The following is a 23096-nucleotide window of genomic DNA, read 5'->3' on the forward strand; positions in this document are numbered from 1 at the left end:
ACAGACAAACACACAGGTAGACAGACATTTATATAGGTAGATAAACAGACAGAAATTGTTTTTCATAGATCAATATAAGTACCTCTGTGCTACTCAAAGCACTTCTGCTGCTGGTTTTACGTTTAGCGTGTGGAGCAGCTGTACGTGTAAGGCCTCCGGTCACTGTTTTCGAGGCTCCGTCTAGTTGTCTTACATGCCGGGCGTGCAGAAGCCGTTATCAGTTGATCCCTGTCATTATCATAGCCATTCAAACAAAGAGTTGAAAGCCCATTACCAGTACTTACCCTCGGATAGCATCTCGCCTGAGCCCCGAAACGCTCATGAAGCCTTTTACCAATCAGAGGAGGAGGCCGTCGAGCTCTGAGCAGCCAATCGGAATGTTTTGAAAGGCTGTTTGGTCATTTCCTTCAACCAGACTGAAACCGTGTGGCTCTGGTCTAATAGTCCTTCTATGTCTCTCTCTCTCTCCTGCTGCACATAAGCATTAGCCTATATTGTTGTGACTGGGGCCGCACTGTTGTGTAAAGGCACTTGTATTGTGTGAAAGAGAACAGCACACTTGTTCTAGCTTGTCCTCCAGAAAGAGGCAAACATTTTGTCGTTCACTGCCCCCACAGGAATGAATCAGTATAGTCACACACATATAAATGTGTGCACATCCAGCAACATGAGACTCAACATACGTGCACTGTTATGTAATTGAGACCAGATTTGGCATCTCATGGCGTATTACAAACTGTGATTTAAAAGCCCAGAGCAATGTTAAAATACAACATTGTGTTGTGATTGATATAGATGAACGGATTGTTGAAAGAAACGTAAAGGTTAATATGGGTCTGCGGCATAAAAAAATATTCACAGAAAAAGGATTATTCCTGCGCAATCTGTGTGCTTTTATGTGAGGGAAATTGAAAATAGAGCCTATGAAAATAGAGCCTATGCCTATGCATATGTCTGGAACAGTTCTTTGTTTCCTCAAAGATGTCATTGTCTTTCATCTCCATCTCAGCATTTCTGCCAGGCATCTCTTTAGTTCTTCACTCTTCACCTTCAGGAGTAACTCACCCAATTCTGGTGGATGGGTCAGTTATCAGAGGCACTTAAGATTCTCACTGTGAGCCGGTTTATTGTCTTTGTTGTGTGATTGTTTACACAAAGGCATTCAGCAGGAATCAGATGAGTTTGGCCGTGATGGGTGATGATGATTCATCAGATGTGACTGTCATCTAGCCCTGCTTTTGGGCATGGTGGAGACCCTGTATTTAATGTTGTCTGATATGTTTCAGCATTTTGCGTATGTTTTTAAAGATTCATATCATGTCCATGTTGGCATCTACCTAATTTGGCTTATTTCTGCCAGCTGAATTTTCACCACTTATCATCACAATATCGCAAGTTTTGTTTTTGACTCAAATAACTTTTTTTTAAATATATAAAAAAAATATGTATTTTAATATTTTTCAATAAATGTAATCACTATTTTATTGGATTTAATTTTCATATTTTCAAAATGTTAATGGGGTCAAATGGTGCGGATATGTGTTTTTCTGTGTCTTTGGTATGTTATAAGTTGCCCATGCATTTATAAAAAATTGCAAAAATTGAAGTGTCGGAACAAAAGATTCTATCTAAAAGCGAATGCTCATATGAACCATTTAAGTGACAATTACTTTAAAGCACGTACATTTTCAAGTTCAATAAAATAGGCTTTATAAGTGATTTAGATTACATTTTTGTATATTTGGACACATATTTTTTTAAATAATAAAACTTAAATTAGTTAAATTTAGCATTTCATAAAGATGTCTACTGTTTACTGAATGCTGCGGTACATTGTTTGTAACTCTTTACAATACGATTGAATTTGTTAACATTAGCTAACAAGAACTTACAATAAACAAAATAATTTTTGTAGCATTTATTAATCTCTGTTAATGTTAGTTAGTCAATACCAATATTCACTTGAGTTCATTGGGCATTATAATTTATAATTTAATTTAATTTAGTCATTTGGCAGACGCTTTTATCCAAAGCGACTTACAGTGCACTTATTTCAGGGACAATCCCCCTGGAGCAACATGGAGTAAAGTGTCTTGCTCAAGGACACACTGGTGGTGGCTGCTGGGATCGAACCAGCAACCTTTGATTTACCAGTTCAGTGGTTTAACCCACTAGACCACCATCTCACCATTAAATGTCTGTATTTGCTGTAATCGCATATCCAACCCAAGACTTTATTCCTTTTTGTAAAATGTAATTCATAAAGTCATTGCTAATATTTTGCCCACAACTGACTCCCACGTTTGTATGTTGTTTTCTGAGATGGTTCGAGAGAGAGCGAGAGACAGCCAGAAGTGAATTTCTCTTTGCTAGGTTATTATGAGCTCAGTTTGGGAATTTTGCAAATTGTTCACAAATGGAATCTCAGCTCTAGCGCCTCAATCCTTAAAATCCTGTGGATTACTTTCCTCCCCTGTAACCCTTCTGTTTTCCTCCTCTTCTGTGTGGATTTCCTTTCCTGATCCCACCGTTCCAGAGAGACGGGTAAAGCGGAGGTGAGAGACAGAGTGTGACAAGAGGCTGTGAGTGGGTTGATATTGAAAGTTAGAGTGTTCTGGCATTTTAGCATGATGACAAATAAAGATAAAGAGCTGGCGTTGAGAGGGGGTGGAGCTTCACTGTTTCTGACTGGCAGAACTATGCACGTGCAGTATGAGAATCGTACCATGGCGAACGGTTGTGGGAGGAGCTTCTTTATAGAGGGAGAAGGGGTGTGTTTGTTCCTAGTTTTGAATAACTCATGTTAAAAGTCATGAGAATACTAAGAAAGCAAGATCATATTACACCAGCTGAGGGAGAGACAGAAAGAGAGAGAAAACAGTCACAGATGCAGCGAAGGCTGGTTTGACAGATGGCCAATTTTGATAAAATTGTGAAACGTTCCACTGTTTCATTTATGTGCGGTACAGACCACAAGGAGGACTGGAACAGCGTGTCTCTCTTTTCAACCCCTTCGTTTTTTTTTTAGTGACACGACCAGACTCTCATGGAGATGTATTGTGTACGAGTAAGATGTCAAGATAAGATTACATGTCTTTTCAGTGCAAAACATATGTATGATTTCGCTGGAGGTGGACACTCTGATGAATGTACGAGCGAGCGTGGACTTTTTCGAGATTTGAAACCGGTGTTTATGGCCACTATCGGTCATTTGAGACCCATACTCAGGGAACTCTGGAATGTGTCAATGTGTTGAAACATGCATAATTCTGCAAAGGATGTGATGTTGAGATCGAATGTTGCACAGCAGTGTTTCTTGTCTTAGTTACCCCCAATGTCCAATCAGTGAAGCTCAAGTACCCCTTAACATCATCTATAGCATTATTAATGAAAGGGTAAACTAGCCCGAACAATGAAATTGTATTGTTTTGATTTATTAAGCATGCACTGCTCTGGTAGTTTTTTAGATCTGTGTATGAGCTCATGAGTGTCAGAAAGGTGCATTACAATAATTTAATTTAACTATTATTAATGAGTGATACATGTATTTACTTTTAAGCTAAAAATAAAATTCTAATGTGTTCAAAAGTACTAAACTGCTCTTTGGAATACTTGCTTCTGATTGTTCGATTGTGTTATCATTAAATAAACCCTTTCAGGGTGATACCAGACCCCTCTGCTGTGTATCACCCTGTCTGGGGTTATTTTACAAAACAACCACCTGATGGTATATTAGCTTTTACATACTTAAAATATCATTTTTGGATTAAATATATAAAATCTTTTTGTAACTCTTTGCAAAAAGGTTGTATTTGTTAACATGCTATATGCATTAGCTAACATAAACTTACTAGTTTTTCCAGCATTTATTCATCTTTGTAAATGTTAGTTAATGTCAATAAAAACATTCATGCAAGTTCATTTTGCATGAACTAATGATAACAGGTACAGCATTTGATTTTGAAAATATATCAGTAACTACTCAAATTAACATTAATCTATAAACTAATATTAACAAAAACAACGTAATGTAAAGTGTTATCCTTCTGATCTTTTATGTTTTTCAAATAATTCAAATAACCTTCTGTAGGGTACTTTTGTATATAACATCACTGAATACTATAGTGGTTGTGTGTACCGAAGGTGTGTGTTTCATTGTGTGTTTGTGTTGACGTCTGATTGTTTCCTGATGGAGCTACAAGGACTAGTTTTAGTAATCTGAGATGTGTGTCTGCAGACAGAGCTGAAATGAAGTGGTGTTCTGTGTCTCTGTCATCAATGGCAATTTGTCTGCACACACGCACAACCAGAAACCTTTTGCTTACACTCAACATATGCACAAACATCCTGTGCTATATGAGCTCATACACTGATCCAAAAACCTCAATAAATCAAAACAATAAAACTTTTTTGTTCGGAAAGGTTGCACTTTCATTGCTCAGGAGACATTCAGGAGTTCTCAATTATGTCTCATTTGAGTATTAAGCTTTTTTAACTTTGTCTCAAATGTTTCATCTTAATAAATAGACAGGACAACTGTTGTAGGTCAAAGGTTGCTCTTTTATAGCTTAGACAATGTTTTGGAGCTCTCAGTTATGTTCCTTTTAAGTATTAAAGATAAATAAAGAATAAAATAAATAAATAAAAAATACACGGTTGTTGACGTTCAGTATTGAGCTTATAAACGAATGTGGACTGATTATCAGATTTTGGTCTCACAATAATGTGGTAAGAAATGACTTTTGATTGACAACCATCGTGGTATTTGATGCTACGAGGGTCTGTTTAATCATTTATTTATATTGCTGTCTTGAAGAAATATTTGAGTTACGTAATTTGTCTTTTCTATGAGGCCACACACAGGCAAAACAGTGCAGCAAGTCCTGTTTAATATATTTTAATGCAAAGTGTCTGCTATCTCAGGTCAACATCAGTGAGTCACGCAGCCGTTAAACCTGATTCTACAGCTCGACTGAGATCGACTTATCTGGTGCGGCTCGTCTGGCCTGGAAAGTAAAGATGACATTGAGCCAGCTAAGTGAGATGGATATCCAGCAGTTCTGGGTCTGTTGTCATTTGAGTTTTGTCACATGAGAGGAAGGAGGGAGAGGGAGAGAGAGAGAGAGAGAGAGAGAGAGAGAGAGAGAGAGAGAGAGAGAGTTACCCAGACCTTTATGACGGTGAAAACAAAACTTTAAAGATGTTTCTGTGTGGTTTAAAAGTTACAGCAGGGTGAACGAGTGTAACTTTAAAAACAGAAGGAAAAGGAGGGAGTGGGGCAGAGATAGTGGAGAGTGATGGAGAATAGCTTGAGCTCCAGAGAGAGAGGGAAATAAAGGGAGGGAGAACAGGATAAGTTGGGGGAAAGTTAGTGGCCCAGTGGGGATTTCTTCTGGAGTTCAACCTCCTTGGCTGGGGAAGGGGAGTGGGAGGAGGAACTTGGGTCAGCACTATGAAGTTGGATTAGATATCCAAGTCAAGTCTTTTTTTCCAGAAAGCACAGAACAGTTTCTAACAAAAGATTTTCAGCAGGAGAGAAGAAAAGTTGGTTAGAAAAGTATTTTTTGTTTCACAATGAAAGTATGTGGGACTGAAATGTTTTTGTTATACGATGCTCAAATAAAATTGCAAAGGAAGACAAACAAATATGTATGTTGTTTTACTGTATTTTTCATTACGGTATCAGCAATACCACAATACCACATTTCAGGAGTAAACCAGAGAAGTATTACAATTAGAGCAGAAGTGTAAGTGCTGAGAAGAGATTTCAAAAAGTGTCAGAAAAGTATTTGCTGATCACAATAATTTTGCATCATGCGTCAAAATAAGAATGCATATGTGTAGAATTAAGATTAGACTTTCAACATTAAGTTACATTGAAAGTTTAAAATTGAACTAGGAGTTTAAACTTCAAAAGGAGCTTAAGCTTCCTCTGTCAACTATTATGCATTTGATCATTTCTTTTGTTCATTCTTTTGTCTCTTTCTTCTTTCATGACGCAACAATTACATGCGGTACCGCAGCATCACAATTGATGTACTTTACTGTCTACTCATACAAAAGGGCTATTAAAGAGCTGTATCTCCCCCAATCATTCTCTCTCTCTCTCTTTCCTTTGCCGCTCGGTGACCATGAGGGGTGCCTAAAGAAAATAAATGAGAACCATAACAAAGTCAAGAGCCACAAGATCAATAAACAGCTTAATGAATGCCATTCACAGCGCAAGCCCTGACGTGCTCTGAGAACGGCGTTTCGTTTCTCCGCAAGTGTGAAAAAGAGAAGGGGGTTTGGGAGAATAAAAAGCAGAACACAAGAGAGTGGGTGATTGAGAGCGTGTTTGTAAGGGAGGGCAGTGTGTGTTTATAGAGAACCCGACCAGCAGCGCAGATTGACAGGAAGTGGTGTCTTTTCTTAGGCGGCTGGACCGTACCACTAGCAGTAAGTTGACGGGGGTGGGGGGGTTGGTCGAGGAGGGGGTGTGCCGAAGATGGATGAGACATGGCCGGGCCGCAGGCACCACTGTTGCTCTTAGCATTGTGTTCAGCTGTTTGCTTGACTTGAACCCTGGTATGGCTCCATCCACTCCCCAGCTGTTCACTCATTGAAAGCCATTGGCACTGAAACTGGCAGTGCTATTTATTTTGTGGACTTTTTTTCCTGGTCATGTAGTCGCTGATTGCCTGTGTGTGGTGGAGGTATATGTGGTAGATTTATTGGGGGTTGGGGGCGTAATTTCGGGCACGAGTGAAAGTGGGTGTCTGGAGTAAACTTGTATTTGAAAGTTGAATTAGCTACTGAAACCATTTTCAATGGTGCTGATTGTAACTTCTGGAACATATTTCTTTTGACGTTTTGATTGAACTGATTTTTGTTTACTTTTTACCAAAAAAGTGATGGATTTCAGTTTTTCAGATGTGCAACTTCAGTCAGTTTAATAAGTTGTACTGTCTTAAAGGGATAGTTCACTTAAAAACGGAAAATCTTTCATCAATTACTCATCCTCATGTCATTCCAGACCTGTTTGACGTCTTTTATAAAATATATTTTAAAGAATGTTGGTAACCAAAAAACATTTGCCCTCATTGACTTCCATTATATGGACACAAAACCAGTGAGACATTTCTCAGAAGATCTTTTGTGTTCGACAGAGTCAAACAGGTTTTGAATGGCATGAGGGTAAATAAATCTTTACAATACATTTGTGTGAACTATCATTTTAAGGGCCATGGCCATTGTGCAAAATCTTTCCAGCTCTGTCGCAATCTGCAGAATTACAGAGTTGGAATGCTTCTCATTCCTGTGTTTATTTACTTGTTATTTTGACAAATTTGAATATGCTGTCAGCCAATAAAAATGGAGTGCTCTCATTAACACAAATTAGCATATTTAAATCCCTCTACAGAATGCTGCAGAATTCCCCCGAATTCAGTGAAATACTGAAATATTCCTCCCGGCCTTGTTCACATCCAGTTCATGTTCTCCAGCTTTTTTCTGGTTCTCTGGAAGACATTTTTGTCAGTCGGACAATCAACTGTAATGTACACAACAGTACAACGCATTAAATAAACTGTACGTCTATCGCTCACAGACCAGCGTTCATTCACGTCAAGTTAAATAATACATCTACTCTCGCTAAGGTCCACGGGAAGGGTGTCAAATCCATCATTTCTACATTGCATGTCTGAAGGCAAGCCGTGACATTCCATTCCAAGTTCATCTTCCTGTTGGTCTCCTGCCTGGCGTCCTCCAGCTCTTAGACTCTCCCTGTGAACCGAATAAAAGTTTCTCTTCTATGAGGGCCAGAGGGGGCTTTGAATATTCGCCACATACTTAATGAGCTATAGACAGCAGTGACCATCAGTCATTTACCCTGTTTTTGAGGAGACAAAAGGGTGAATTTTGCCCTGGCATCTGCTGCTTGCACAATGCTCTCTCTCTCTCTCTTGCTCGCTCGCTCTGGACTTTAATGTGGTTATGATTAGAGACGGCGCTGAGGGATGGGTTGGTGGAGGTGGGGGGCGGTGTTCTCATATTTACTGCAAGACAAGGGGGAGGTGCTGAATCGCAGAGAGACTGTGTGTTTGTGTGCAGCGCTGAAATATGAATCACAAAAATGAGGCCAGCGCGAATCAAATAAAAGTTTGTCCTCTAAACAGATCAAGCTTGCACACAAACACACACTGTGGCCCCTCCCTGCGGCCCTCTCTATTTCTCTCCACCCTCTGTCTCTCACCCCCCCATCACACACTCTCTCTCTCCACCCCCCTCTGGGTGCGCAGAGCCGAGACAGTTGGTTTGCTCCGCTGTGTCTGAGAGCCGTGGAGTGTTGTGTGTGCCTGTTATTTAGGTCTGTTACAGCACGCTAGGAGCAGCTCACCCCGAGCACAGACGCTGCCTAGCCAGCCTGCGAACAGCCACGAAGGAAAGCAGAAACAAGCAGCGTGAAAGAGAGACACAGTCACATGGAGAAAAACATAGAGCGAAAGAGGAAACGCTTAAGAGTGCAAAACAGCAGGATCAGCCGGCACGTACATCCAGAGTAAAGGAATTCCAGCCGGGGGGATTTAGTGCCGTCGTAGCTGCGGGTGTTGTTGTTGGGGATTTTTCTGACGTGACGTGAGACAGCACGGTATCGAGAAGCAGGAACAGAAGCGATAGTTTTTTCGTCGGAGGTGGACAATATGTTTGACTGTATGGAGGCTCTGGGCATGGGTACCCGCCAACTCTACGATGTCACCAACCGGGGCGCCTGCATGCTTCGAAAGGCGAGCCCCTTCTATGCTGGACTGGACCCATTTGCCTGGACGGGGACGGCAAGCGTGCGGTGTAAGTGTTTGTTTGTGTTTGTCTCACTCATTCTGTCACTCTGTCACTCCACTGCGGCTCACAAACTAAAGGCCTCCGGTCTTTAGACTGACCACAGGAAAAGGACCCTCGTGTCAAACTAGCCATTAGCTAGAGCCTTTAAGGTGCTTCTATGCATGCACCATGCTGTGTTTGTGTTTTTAGAGATGGGAAAAGAGAGAGAGACTGTGCTGCTCGATTTGATTGTTTTCCACGATTGTCAAGCGCAGAATCTGGTTTTGCCAGCAGTGTGGGTAACCTGATTTTTGACCTTATCAGATGATGAAAAGTTAAACAGAAAGTAAGTAATGTGAGTAGAAAAGATGAAAGAGAGAGTGTTTGAGAAAGAGGGAGAGAGGCAAAGGTGGGTGGGGGGAACCTGACACTGTGCTATAATTTCAGTCATGCATATTGCATTTGTCTTCCTCACTTCACAATTGTGCCTGACAGCTCTGCTATCCCAGCATGCCTGCCATGGCTTGGCCCACACAACAGCATCAAACAGGCATAAAAGCATGCAGAAAAAAATGAGGGGCATTTTTTAAGCGTGTGTCAGAATTGGAAATTCTGGAAATCAACGTGACAGACATAAATAGTTTGCATAAATAATAACGCAATGGTTTTGAGTGGAACGTTCAGGAAAGCGTATTTTTCCTTCCTATGTTCCAGACTTTGGCTCTTAAGACAACCTTGCTTCAACGATAAAATCTGGGGTCCATTTTCATACTTGAACAGGGGGACTTGCGTGAGTGTGAGTGGGAAAGAATGTGTTTTGAGAACACATAGTAATAGATTTATAAAACTATGTATTGATAAATGAGTCACCTCGATTGACTGGTTTTATCTGTATTAGTTAATTTAACAGAAGTAGTTATTTTGCCAAGTGTCAGTTTCGAAATCTACGAGCACCCTCATTTTTGTTCCCATAATTGTTTTGTGAATGATTTTCAATAGAAAACAGTCTTGTGACAAACTAGACAAAACCTCAAATGTCCACTTAAGCAAACACTGCCGTTAGCCTTTCCACAGCCTCTTTTTAAAAAATACACGCCACTCTAACTGTTTTCGATTTGTATTTGTTGAACCTTCTGCTTTTTGTTCCCTCTTCTCAGCCTCTGAGGGCGAGTCATCTGTCTTCATTAATTGTGAAGACACCAACGTTTCAGTGGCTGTCAGCCACACTGGGTCCTCTTTAATGAAGACAGATGCCCTGTCTGGGCTCGACCCAGAGGGGAGGAGGGTGCGTAATGCCTCTTCTCTTCGGCCAGGGCCTTGACGATAACAAGATAAAAATCAGTTTATTTAATCAGTCATGTCTCACCAGTGCTACACAAGCGCACATGCATGGCCCAGGTTGGAAAGCGAGAGCCCTGATTCGGCTCCGCGTCTCGAGTTCTGTTCCTCTGCTGGTTCCAGGAAATTGAGGAGATAGAGAGGCCGTCGGACAGATCCAGCTGCCCTCGGGGAAGAGAGGGAGTGGTGTACTGTTACGTGCCTCTGTGCCCAGTAACCTCTGTAAACAAGGCCTGCCTATATGACCGCAGGACCGTTGAGAGTCCAGGCTTGGCGCAGTTTCTATTCATTGTCCTCCTCAACAAGGCAGATGAATCAATGTTTTAGTCTAATATACCATTAGGGGAAGGCCAGCTGCAGTGCATGTTGGGAAAACTCCACTGGCCATTCAGTAGATGCGAATTTGCTTGTTGCTAAAGTCCGGAATTTAGTTACCTTAGCTTTTTGAGGCTCTTTTATTTGATTGGAAACCTGAAGAACATGAAGGGGTGGAAGTTGGATGTGTTGCAGGCCAAGCTCGAACCTACCGATGTGTGCTCCATGGATAAACATGTGAGGCATGTGCTTACTAAAAAAGCTATTTCTGTTTGTGGTGGACAACATTCAGGTACTTGAACTCTTGTTTTCACTACATAGTGTTTGACATGCTGGTTGGTAATGGCATCCAGGAAACCTAAACCGCACCATAAACCCAGCTGACAATGAAAGGTCTACGCTTGCAGAAGTAAAGAGCAAGATGGTCTCAGACCAGTGTCAGTGCGGGCCAGTCATTCCTGTTTTTATGTGCTGAAGTTCAAGACCTTTGTAGATTTAAATGCAACGTCAGAGGTTATGGAGAGGCTGTGCGCAAAATAATATCGCCGCTCAAGGTGATGTGTGCTGTATTTGTTTCATCTCTGAATAAGAAGAGCGCTGAAAGAGGTTTTTGATTGTGTTATACTTTAAATAGTCACAAGGCCGTATTGAGCCACACGTTGAAAGGAAATGCGCAGGTCATTTGGCAATCTGTAAATCAGAGAGATAGCATCGCCTTTCTGCGAACTGCAGGCTTAATTTCCCTTTTTTATTTGCTAATGATCAGCGTGGCACTGAAAATTCACACACAGTTTGGTTAGACAGGAGGCTTTTGTAAAGATCTAAATGCCATTACACTCAAGTTAGAGTGATGACACTTACTGACCAAAAAACTTACATACTGAAAAAGAGATGTGTTTTACTTTGAAAGACTTTTAGTACAAAAAACCTTTTTCAGAAATGTTAAAGATTGTACAACTTCAGTTTTGAAGTAATATCAGTTTAATTTGTTCATTAGTTGCTTTAGACATCAATCACAGATTCTGACACTTTCACTAATAGCTTTCACACAGATGTTTGTTGTGGGTGTGATGTCGAGGTAAACTGTAACTCTAGTAATCGTAGAGAAACCGAATGAGTGAGTAGAAAGAAACAATTTAGTAAAAAAACAGGATTAACCCATTTCAAATTTAATTTGCATTGGTAGGTTGCTGTTTGCTTTTGTCATCTTAAAATGGAAACCCATTTTAAAGTTCACGGGTAGAATCTTCCTGCCTCATACACACATGCCATTGTTTTCTGTGTGCTGTCCACATCAGGTCCGATAAGCTCTCTGATACAGAGCTGTATGTGAAAGACAGGGAAATGAGGTCTTCCTGTGTCCGCTGTCACAAGCTGCCTCTCATTTTTTGTGTTAATGGAAGTCTTCAATTACTTCATTATAATTATAAAAAGATTCAATTAAAAGATTAGAGTGCCCGAGGAGGCAGGGGAATAAAAAATGAATGATGGGTTGATGGTTGAGAGAGAGAGAGAGAGAGAGAGAGAGAGAGGAGCGGGGGAATAGGTAAAAGTGGTTGGCCATGAGGGGTTTTATGCAATGATCATATCCCAATCCAACAACAGAGATGCAGTGTTGTTGGCATTAAACATTTTATTAATTATTTTTCATACTGAACCAGTTTTGTTGAAACCTGTGCTTTCTTTCTGTGACTCAGATATTCAGTGCCCCTTCTTCTCTTAGTTAAATATTGTAGTGTTAATACTAAGATTTTTGTGTGACTTTACATTTGAAAGTTGTGCAGCCATTGCAATTATTTGTTCTAGTCTTTGAGTCTTTCACAACATTAATAGCAGCCTGCATATGTGAATTATGAATAGGGTTTATGTGCGTGTTTTGATGATTTACTGCTGTTAGGGCAGTTTCTAATATCGCAGCAGGCTCGGGGAACCGTCATAATGAAAAATCTGCTTTTCATGGAACAGCATGGAATGATGTGAATTTTATAGCCACTGCGAAATGTTCAGACGCTGCCACTGATCGGAACAAAACATCCTTGCGGCTACGGGCTCGTCTCCCAACTCAGCGTTGGTTTTTAATAAATTGGGTTCCTTTCACCTTGATGCAGATTTCAGAACCATCTTGAGAGGTTAGCGGAAAGAATCATTGGTCAAAAGAGATTTGTCCAGATTTCTATTTTTGAGGCATTGTTAATTAGCTGCCATTATTTATTACCTTCATAAGTCTCTGATAAACAAGGCCAAGCATTATAGGATCGAAAATTCTGGGTGAGGCTCAGTGGCTGTCATGGTTTGGCTATCACCTCCCTTTTGTCCAGTGATGTAGTGGTTGTTTACTGAACGATCCGGTGCCTGGTTGGCGGTTTCTCTCTGGGGGCAAGGCGTTGGCAGGATCTGTGTCAGTCTGAAACCATGTGTGAACTCAGTGTGAAACAAAAAGTTCTGATACCAGTGTGTTGTTGACTGACGGCTTGGCTCCATCGTTGCTAAGGCTCACGGTGACCTGAAATATTGCCCCCTCCTCGTCCATGCAGTTGTGAATTGAAACGATTAATAAATCATGCGTTTTATCTAAAATGAAGTTCAGACTTTGGGCTCACTAGAAGACATTGAGTCAGGTTGCGATATCACTAAGACAAAAGTTTAAACGTTATTTTGCTCTGTAGTGATACAAATTGATATTTATATATAGAAATGTACCAGATACACACTGAGATGCAATTATACATGGGTTTAAGATCGATTGCTCGACTAGCCATTCTGTCAACTGCTCGATTTAAAAAATATGTAGTCGTGCACATCCCTATTACGTGTGGATAGAGGTGAGAGGGTGTGAGAAACGTGAATCCTAAATCAGCCATGAAAGATGAATGGATACGAGAGCTTGAGGACGCTTGTTAGGGCGGACCATCTGTACTTTACCCCCTACTCATCCATCTTTTTAAACGATCATCTGCCGTCTGAAAACTCAGCACCGTCTTCAGTATGAGCAAGGATGGGACCGTCTGTCTGCTTGACAGGTCTGTGATGCTCTATGCTCCATTTAGAAAAGCTGTGTTGGCTCTAAATAAAAAGGTATTGTCGGTAACTCAAATGTGCCTTCCAAGGTGACTTCCCTCAAGGTTACGGCTCTTTCTGTTATTCTTGGGGACGTTACAAGGTTTTGCTGTTAATGTTTGCAATTTGCCAGTTTCCACGAATGTGCCAGTCCACACCCTGACATGTCACCCAGCGACTGAAGACGTGCTGCCACACTAAAGTGAGAAAATTCCACTCACGTAAGCATGCATCATATTGTAATTTCCCCTATAGTCAAAGCAGAAGTTTCTCACAGATGCCATTAGATAAAATACAACCGTGCCAGGCTGTTAGCAAAATGCTGTCAAACCCACAAATACTACTCATTATAACCGCAAATCACGTTAACAACAGGAAGCCGCGGTCCTGCCCTTGTGCAAAAGCAAATTTTGTGTAGGATTGGTTCATGACTTAACTACAGAAAACCAGCTGAGGCTTGGTCAAAACATGACCAGCATCCAACAAACATGCAACTTTTTATGTGCACGATTAAGGTGTTAAACTTCCAAGTTCGGCAGTTCTTCTTTTGTGGTTTCTATTGTTTGGGGAAGGAAGCAATAAGGACCAAACAAGGAGTTCCTCCACCAAAGTCCTAAGCAGAGAAACACTTCAGACCGTAACATGCCCCGGCTTCTCCTTTTTTTTTGAAGCAGGTGAGCACAGACAGCTAGACAGATGGTGAGAGGAAGTGTGCAAGGACCATAAGATCAAAGATAATTGTTAGATGAGGCTGTCTCACTGCCTGTTGGCTTCTCCGTTGATCAATGGTTGTGTGCATGTAGGAGGCATCCAGCCATCCGAGTGGAGTGGAATTAGAGTAGACATTCTCACTCAGGGGCTGACAGCACAGATGAAGCCTGGCAGGGGTGCTGGAGATTCGGTGGGGCTGCAAATTTGGATGTCTGTGACAGAAATCTGTCTGCTCTGAATCAGTCCTTCATTGTGTGCCGGTTACCCCTCACTGTCTAGTTTGGATCGGGTCCTACCAGAGGAAGAAAACAAACTGTTTTACATTTATATTTAGTAGTGGTGGGCATAGATTAATTTTTTTAATCTAGATTAATCTAGATTAATTCCAAAATTAATCTAGATTAATCTAGATTAAAATGGCTCATTTGAATTCTGCCGAAGGCATTCAGAATATGTGTGCTACCCAAATAATGACTAAAAGTAAGTCTTTGAGAACGGGTTTCTCAAGCCAGGTGGCGCATTAGACCAGGGGCTCATCTCCTGTTTCCAAAATGCATCACAAACTGCTTGAGAAAGCTGTTCTACTATGATAATTGGTGATGAAAATTAAATTATGTTCAATAAGATGAACTTGTGTTTACTTCCGCATTAGCTAAGGGATGATTTGCGTTTAGGTGGTACTTGAGACTGGAAGAGCTCCTACAGTACATTTACATTTAGTCATTTAGCAGACGCTTTTATCCAAAGCGACTTACAAAGAGTGAGGGAGCAACAAGCGATATGTCATACAGGAGCCATAATACATTAGATCTCAATACAAAGTTACTGGTTTCAACTAAAGCTAGACCACTACCTGTTGAGAGAAAGTGTTTTTTTTTAAACCAATTCCGCATTGCACAAGGTGCAAACAACCTTAGTCTTGTCGATGTTTCTATTGGGAAGCTTCTTAAAAATTAATATTCCCTGAAGCAAACCCGGCGGCTTCATAGCTGCATCCATGTTAGCACGTCACGTTTGATGCGGTAATTTCACAGTAACGTTATGTTGTGTTCAGACCAAACGCGAATGGCGTGTCAAGCGCGAATGATTTATGTGTTAATGCAAAGAGCCAATAGACCTACTTGCTGCGCGAATCGCGCGAATGAAGCCCTGGTTATGAGATGATGAGGCGGCTTCTGCTTCCGCGAATGACGCGAATCACGCGAGTTGAAAAATCTCGTTCTCGCACCGTACAGTGCAGTTAAGCTGGTATACATCCGCGCTAAAATATCAAGGTGAAAGTCATCATAGCTTGCGTAGTAATAATTTAATTTGCGTATAGTTTAATAACTGCATTAACTCATCTACTGCACTGTAACTGTATATCTGCATCTACTCATGTATTGCACCGTACCTTTAATAACCACATTAACTCATCTACTGCACTGTAACTTTAATAGCTAATGTCTGTAACTAATGCACACTCAAGTCACTTGCACTATTGTATAGTCTATATTGTTATCTGTTCATAACCTCCTGTACATTAATGTTCACAGTATATAGCCTTCTGTATATATTGTTCATAGTACATACTGATTGTCATATTTTCATAGTACATGCCCATCGTAAATTATTTTCCTAATATTGTATTCTGTATTTATTCACACTGTATATCTGCACTTGCTAATTGCACTTCTGGTTAGACCTAAACTACATTTCGTTACACTGTACCTGTATATGTGTAATGACAATAAAGTTGAATCTAATCTAATCTAATCTAATCTAGTATAGACCCAGCTCCCAACCCAACTTTGAGAATAGATTAATGGCGACATTTTGTTTATCGCGCGATAAGAGTCTCACTGCGTTAACGCCGTTAACGGCCCACCACTAATATTTAGTCATTAAGCAGATGCTTTTATCATAAGCGACTTACAAAGAGTTAAGGAGCAATAAGCGATATGTCATACAGGAGCAATAATGCAATAGGTGCCAAGTTACTGGTTTCAACAAAACTAGACCACTATCTGTTGAGAGAAAGAGAGAGGCTTATTATTATATTTTTTTGCATTTGTACATCAAGTACTAGGAGCTGTTTAGCACTGATCTAAAGCTGTTTGTTAAGACATGTTCATTGCTCTTTTAACAAAGAAAAAAACAAAGTTAAAAGCTTTGGTTAAGAGAATATTATAGCAATAATGGAACCCAATAGATGATCAATGCGTTTTGCAATGTTATCTCATAAATCCAACAACCTTTTGGTTACCATCCCTTGGTCCTAACCACTGTGCCACACAAGATGTTGGAGTTTTAAATGTGTAAAAAAATGTTTTAAAGAACTCTTGAGACAAAATAAATCATTGTTGACCGCACTTTGACATCAATGAGCGCAGCTGAAATTTGAACCGGGCCCAAAAAGCAAGGCTCCACTTTACCTGCTGCCCTTTTTCCCACCTTGTGTGAAGGTCCTGGCCTGCAGAAGACCTTTTTTCTGGCCAAACTCTATAACGATGACTATATGAGTACGATAACTGTCTACATTTAGTCTGTCAAGTCTGTCTCTCTCTCTCTCTCTTTCCCAAAGAGACATCTTTTGGATGGCGGCCCAGTTTTATTACAGGGCTTCCTTTCAGAGAGAGCAGTATTGAAACAGGAAGTGCTCCTCCTTTTACAGGCCCGGGATGCAGTACACGGGGGGAGGGGAGGTCTGGTGTTGGGGTGCACACACCTCTCGGCTCTGTAACTTGCACTACTTTCGTTCTACATCTGTGGTGCATTGACAATAGCTTTATTGCTAAAAAACTGCCTTTGTTTCTACTGCAGCAGTCATCTGTCCTATCTAAAGGTATAAAAATACAAATTATATCATCATTTACTTACCCTCAGGTTGTTTCAGACCTTTATACATGTCAGCAATTTTCAGTTCTTGGACATTATAGACTACCATGATATTGTATCTTTTTTGTTCTGTTGAACACAGAATGATATTTTTCTAATAATTTAGGAAAGCAAACAGTTCTGGTGCACTTTTGACTACCATTCATTTTTCCTACTATGGAAGTCAATGATGTTCCAGAACTGGAAAATACTAACATTCTTCTGAATATCTTTCTCTGTGTTCATCAGAACAATGTATGAAATTACATGAGGGTGAGTAAATGATGACACAATTTTCATTTTTGTGTGAACTATCACTTTAAACTGACATAAAGTCATCCAACAGTAATGACAGCATGACAAATCGAGGTTATTACATATTTTTTTACTGAATATTAATTTGTTTGTTTTCTTTCCAGTAGACTATTTGAGGTAAATTGTAAATATATACCATATATGTAAATAAAGAGAGAGAGAATATAGAGTTTAATCATTTTACGATTTTATTTATACATTTTATATTTTTTTTATATAATTCTTTTTTACATTTATTTTAGTTTTTCAATCAGCTTGGATTGTTTTTCGCTGAGCATGTTGCAGTGCCTGTCATCATTTATTAACACTTATGTTGTCAACAACCTATATTTGACTATTTCTTCCCTTTTGAGAAATGATGTCTCTGTGGTTTTGTGTCTGTCCGGTTAAGTCAATGGATTTGTTTACCAACATTCTTCAAAATAAATTATTTTGTGTTCTGCAGAAGAGAGAAAGTCATACAGGTTTGCAATGACACGAGGGTGAGTAAATGATGAAATACATTTCATTTTTGGGTGAACTATCCTTTTAAATAATAATTAATTATGGTGGGGCAAAAAGGATCTGAAAATTGTTCAAATACAGAATTTTTCTCTGCAATATGTGATTTACAAATGTCCCAAACAGTTTGCTGCAAGATAAAGACAGCAATCAAAGAGTGTTACATACAGCAGAAAAACACCATGATGCAGTTTAGAGGAAGGAAATGTGGTTGTGTTGTATGAGGTGGTACGATGACAACAGCATGTAAGAAGGATCTGGGTGATGGCAGGAAGTCATGGGTAAAGAGCGAGAGAGTGAGAGAAAGGAGGAAGCTGGCAGTCATTGAAGAGCTGTGTCTTTTCTCCCATCAGGCACTGCTGCGAGGGGTCTCTGCCAGTCAGTCTATCAATCACCTCGCTTTACAAAACCTGGCTAATCTGCGGCCCGTCTGGTGTGCTGGCCGCACGCACAACAAAGCAGTTTTTCCATACGACGCTGGCGATACGGCCTTAATATGATGCGAGGCAATATCTGACAACTTTCTTTAAAGGGAAGCAGGATTGTGCTCTGAGAAACACAGAGCAAACAACAAGCGAATACACGCCCAACATGCTGAAATACTTATGAGGAATTGAGATGCGGAGAACTATATTTGCAAATCAAATGCAAGCCTTTAGAGACACTCGCTGGATGAGCGCCCATGCAGAGCTGAACACACAAGCTCACATGCCAAGACTAGATTTGGGAACAGTGTTCCACTAAAGATTCAATCACACCCACAGTCACGTACACAAAATCTACTCCTCTATTGTGAAAGAATAGCCAGTGGCTCATATGCTGCTCGGCTTAATGTGGTGTTGCAACATTTAAAACATGAAGCTGACACTTATTCTTTGTGCTTTTTAAAGTTTTGAACCAGAAAAAATACATTCTTGGTCAATCCTCATTTCCCTATGTGGCCTGATGTCATTGTTTTGCACTCGCTTGCTGTTTATTGTGTGACCAATGAATGCAAACTGGGTCTGAATTACTTTTGCGGGTCAGGAAAAATGAAAATTCTGCATCATTAACTCACCTTCGAGTTGTTCCAAATGTGTATAAATTACTTTGTTCTGATGAAAACAGAGCAATATATTTGGAATAATGCTTATAACCAAACAGATATTAACACCCATTGACTACCATATTTGGAAAAATTACTTTATCTTTTTTTGTTCCGTTGAAGACAAAAGAGGACATTTTGAAGAATGAAGAATAGCAAACAGTTCTGGGGCACTTTTGACTACCATTGTTTTCATCCTACTATGCTAGTCAATTGGTGTTGATATCTGTTTCGTTATAAGCATTATTCCAAATATAGTTCTCTGTGTTCATCAGAACAAAGAAATGTATACACATTTGGAACAACTTGGAATTGTTGTGTACATAAAAAACAGAGCGACTAGTTCAGGAGAGAAATACAATACCCGGCAGGAAATGAACAGGGTCTACTGATGTGCCATCAGTCTCTACCTGTCACTTCATCACAAGCCATCCGCCCTCTGCCTTCACATTGTCATGCAAATCACATCCCTGGCTGGCAAGCTGATAAGAAGGCCTCTCGTTTCAGAACGCTTTGTTTCCTAAACAGAGGAGTGCTGAGTGCTGCCTCACGGAAAAGCGCATCCCATTGTGCACCCCGGGAGAACTGTTTACTGATATTTGGGTAAAAGCGTAAGAGGGAGGGAAAGCTACCGGGTCTTACGGCAGGAACCGTCTCAGGTTGTTGAGAGATCCTGATGGACTTTTTTTTCTTCTCACCCTCCCTCTCTTTACTTTGCTACGTTGATGGTGTCAGTCGGTAGGGCTTTTTAACGCTACATGTGATATTTTTAAAGCACTAGTCATTACCGGCATATTGCCAGTTTTACTACATAAACAAAAGAGTTTACACTAGGTTCAAGGAAAGGCATTGATCTGGCCTTTAACGTTAAGTTCAAAGAGCGCTTTTTGTTTAAACCCCAAACATGTATGCCATCCTAACAAAAATAGGAAGTATGAGCTTTATAATGTGACATGTTATGTTTTGAGCACATTTTATATTTGTTCCCAATTTGTTTATATTAATGTACTAGATGGTGTTCCCGAAACAAGTGTACTGTTAAAGTGATTTTTAAAGAGAAGAAAAACCTATCATCCTGTATTCACCCTCTTGTCATTTCAAACCTGTATGAAGATAGTTGAGGAATGTTGGTTACCAAACAACAGGGGCACCCATTCACTTCTGGACACATAGCCAAGGCAAGTCGATGGGTACCGCTGTTTTTTGGTTACCAACCTTCTTTAAAATATCTTCTTTTGTGTGCTGCAGGAGAAAGAAAATGACTTGAAAAGCTAGAATCTATTCACAAACTCCATTGCAAATTCAGATGATAATCCTCTTTAAAACAGACCAGTAGAAAAATCAAAAGTATTGCACAATGCAGTACGTTTCACAAAAATCACACACATTGCGACGCTTTAATGCATTTGGAACTCCCTGTAGCCTTAAAGCTTTAAGACTGAATTTCTTACTCTCACATGAAGAATAAGAGATTTGTTTGTAACCATGGCCAAGAATACAGAGCTCTACTCTAGTTGAGCACAACCAATAAAGAGTATTGTTTCCCCCCCCACACCCGTATCTGTTTTCTATCAAATTCCTCACTTTACGCCCCCTTTTCTTCTTTTGAAGTCTCCCAACTCTTGTAAAAGACCAAGCTGGTGGTTTTTGCTGAACCCTATGGAGGAAGGAAGAGAGGGCGGAGATCTAGGCTAATGTAAGGTCTCCATTGAAACTGGCTGAAGAAGGTGGGGCAGTAAAAGTTAGCATTTTAGAGCCTCCATGTTTTTTTATTTTTATTACTTTTTTTACTACCAAGGACTACAGCTGGTGGTGTGAAAGGCTGCCCGAGGTGTCTGAGTCTTAATAAAGACCCCGCCAGCCGGGTTGGGGCCTCCGGTCCAGCCATGAGACCACCTTTATAGGCCTAGCTTACGAGCAGGGGCCTCTATTAAAACCTAGCAGGACCACACTGAGGAATTTAGGTCCAGGAAACAAGAGAAAATAGGGTTTGTGTGTCAAAAGATGGAAGGGTCATGTTGGGGGCTTGGGGTTTGTCAATAACCAAGGGTAAAAGGGGAAAAAACTGTTGGTTGTAGATTACGGTTTGCCTTTGACCTATCAGCAGTTTTTGTCCGTAGAAGAAAATGTGTGGAAACAGTCCAAAAGAATATACATACAAACATACAGTTTATACATAAATGTTTGATTTGATGTTTTTATTTCTAATACATTTTATTACTAAAAATACCAAGCGGTCAGGGGTTAGATTCACCGGAAACACAAACTCATAAAAATGTATGGAAGCGTTTGCTAAATGCATTCATGTAAATGTGTCATGGTCATGATTAACCCCTGACATCGCTTGTGTGAGAATTAGTGAGACAGCATCTAAACTAAAGAATGCTCGACTCACGTCAGCCGGCTGTCCCATGAGCGAGGTGCCGAACACAGGGTGGAGTTTTTCCCCCAGGCTGTGTGACAAAGATGAGCAACCTGTCTTATCTTCAGCACTTATCTGTTAAACTGTTTGTGTTTTATTTTCTTTCCACTGTCAATCACTTCAGTCTGAAATATTGCCCCCCTAAGTGTTGGGCTGGGGTGGGGGTCTAGAAACAAGTAAATTCCACAGACATACTAACTAGACCCGATTTACCTAATTGCCAGCAGTTTAGCATATAATCATTAAAAAACAGTGAAAGCATCATGTGTGTTTCGGCTTTAGGGCAATATGATGGTTCCGCATGAAATCCCGGCGGCTTTCAAAGCACTCGTGTGCCTCTGAAACCAGATAGGGTTTAAGAGGTTCAGATGAGAAGCTTTTCTTCTCTGCATGTGGCTTTTAATATCTTACTCTCATTGAATCCTCCTGTGATGTGTAAATAGTGTGAAGTGATTTCATTATGTCTAATGTTATTTTTCCCTCTTGTTGCTTTCTCTACAGCTGTGGAGACCCAGAGCACCAGTTCAGAGGAGATGGTGCCCAGCTCACCCTCTCCACCACCTCCACCTCGTGTCTACAAACCCTGTTTCGTCTGCCAGGACAAGTCTTCCGGGTACCACTACGGTGTCAGTTCTTGCGAGGGGTGCAAGGTAAACATCTTGCCGCCTCTCTCGTGTTGTTCTTTCATGAATCTGTTACAAACTCCATCTTGATGATGTGTGTCAACTTGACTGTGTAGAAAAAATGGTTCAGCCTTTCCTAACCAAATATACTCTAAGCTGTATTTATTACTGTTAGCGCTTAGAAACAGTATAAGAGGGTGCCAAAACATTTTGCACAAAATTACAAAATTAATCCAGGGTTTAATTCCAGTTCAAGTGACTATCTCAGAAATTTAAGCTAAATGAAATATAAAATTAACACATGAGATAAGTACAAGATCAAGCAAAAAGTAGGGCTGCTCGATTATGACAAAAATCATAATCACGATTATATTGGCCAATATTTAGATCCCGATTATTTAACACAATATAAAACCACATAGGAAAATAAAAAATGTGGCTTTTAAACTGTGAATTCAACTGAAAAATAAATTTAAAGAAATAACACAGCTGAACCACTATAAAGGAAAGGGATGCGCTGTGGATATATACAACAAGAAAAGAGAGGATCAATGCAAAGTGGAATGCAGGACAATAATTGTTTTACCTCAATTATTTTGTCCAAAAGTCCAAAATTAACAATTATGATTAATTTTTCGATAAATTGCTCAGCCCTGGCAAAATGTATAGTATTGTTAAGATTATTTACATATCATTACAGGGACAGTTCATCCATAAAATTACAATTGTTCAAAATCTGTATAAATGTCTTTGTTCTGATGAACACAGAGAAATATATTTGGAAGAATGCTTGTAACCAAATCCCCATTGACTATCATAGTAGGAAAAAGCGGTCCAGAACAGTTTTCTTTCCTACAGAAATCAGTTTTTTAAGAAATGTTTCCTAATACGGTAGTCATTGGCAACAAACCAACTTAATATATTCCATTCCATTTTCTACCGCTTATCCGAACTACCTCGGGTCGCGGGGTGCCTGTGCCTATCTCAGGAGTCATCGGGCATCAAGGCAGGATACTCCCTGGATGGAGTGCCAACCCATCGCAGGGCACACACACTCACTCATTCACTCATTCAC

At 40.2% G+C, this 23096-nt stretch overlaps 1 protein-coding gene across 2 annotated transcripts in view; it reads left to right on the forward strand.

Annotated features, from left to right (window-relative positions):
- The window catches only part of rarga (retinoic acid receptor gamma a), a 42674-nt gene that overhangs the window by 13507 nt on the left and 6071 nt on the right, over positions 1–23096 (forward strand). Inside the window, exons 1-2 of one of the 2 annotated variants that reach the window (XM_056732544.1) lie at positions 8211–8826; positions 21900–22048. In XM_056732544.1, coding sequence (XP_056588522.1) covers positions 8682–8826; positions 21900–22048 — 294 coding nt within the window. In that variant the 5' untranslated portion in view covers positions 8211–8681. Of the gene's footprint in view, positions 1–8210; positions 8827–21899; positions 22049–23096 lie in introns of those variants that run through there. The other variant, XM_056732543.1, reaches the window with a different exon arrangement.

This window comes from Triplophysa dalaica, chromosome 20 (assembly GCF_015846415.1).
Source record: "Triplophysa dalaica isolate WHDGS20190420 chromosome 20, ASM1584641v1, whole genome shotgun sequence".
Lineage (NCBI taxonomy): Eukaryota > Metazoa > Chordata > Actinopteri > Cypriniformes > Nemacheilidae > Triplophysa > Triplophysa dalaica.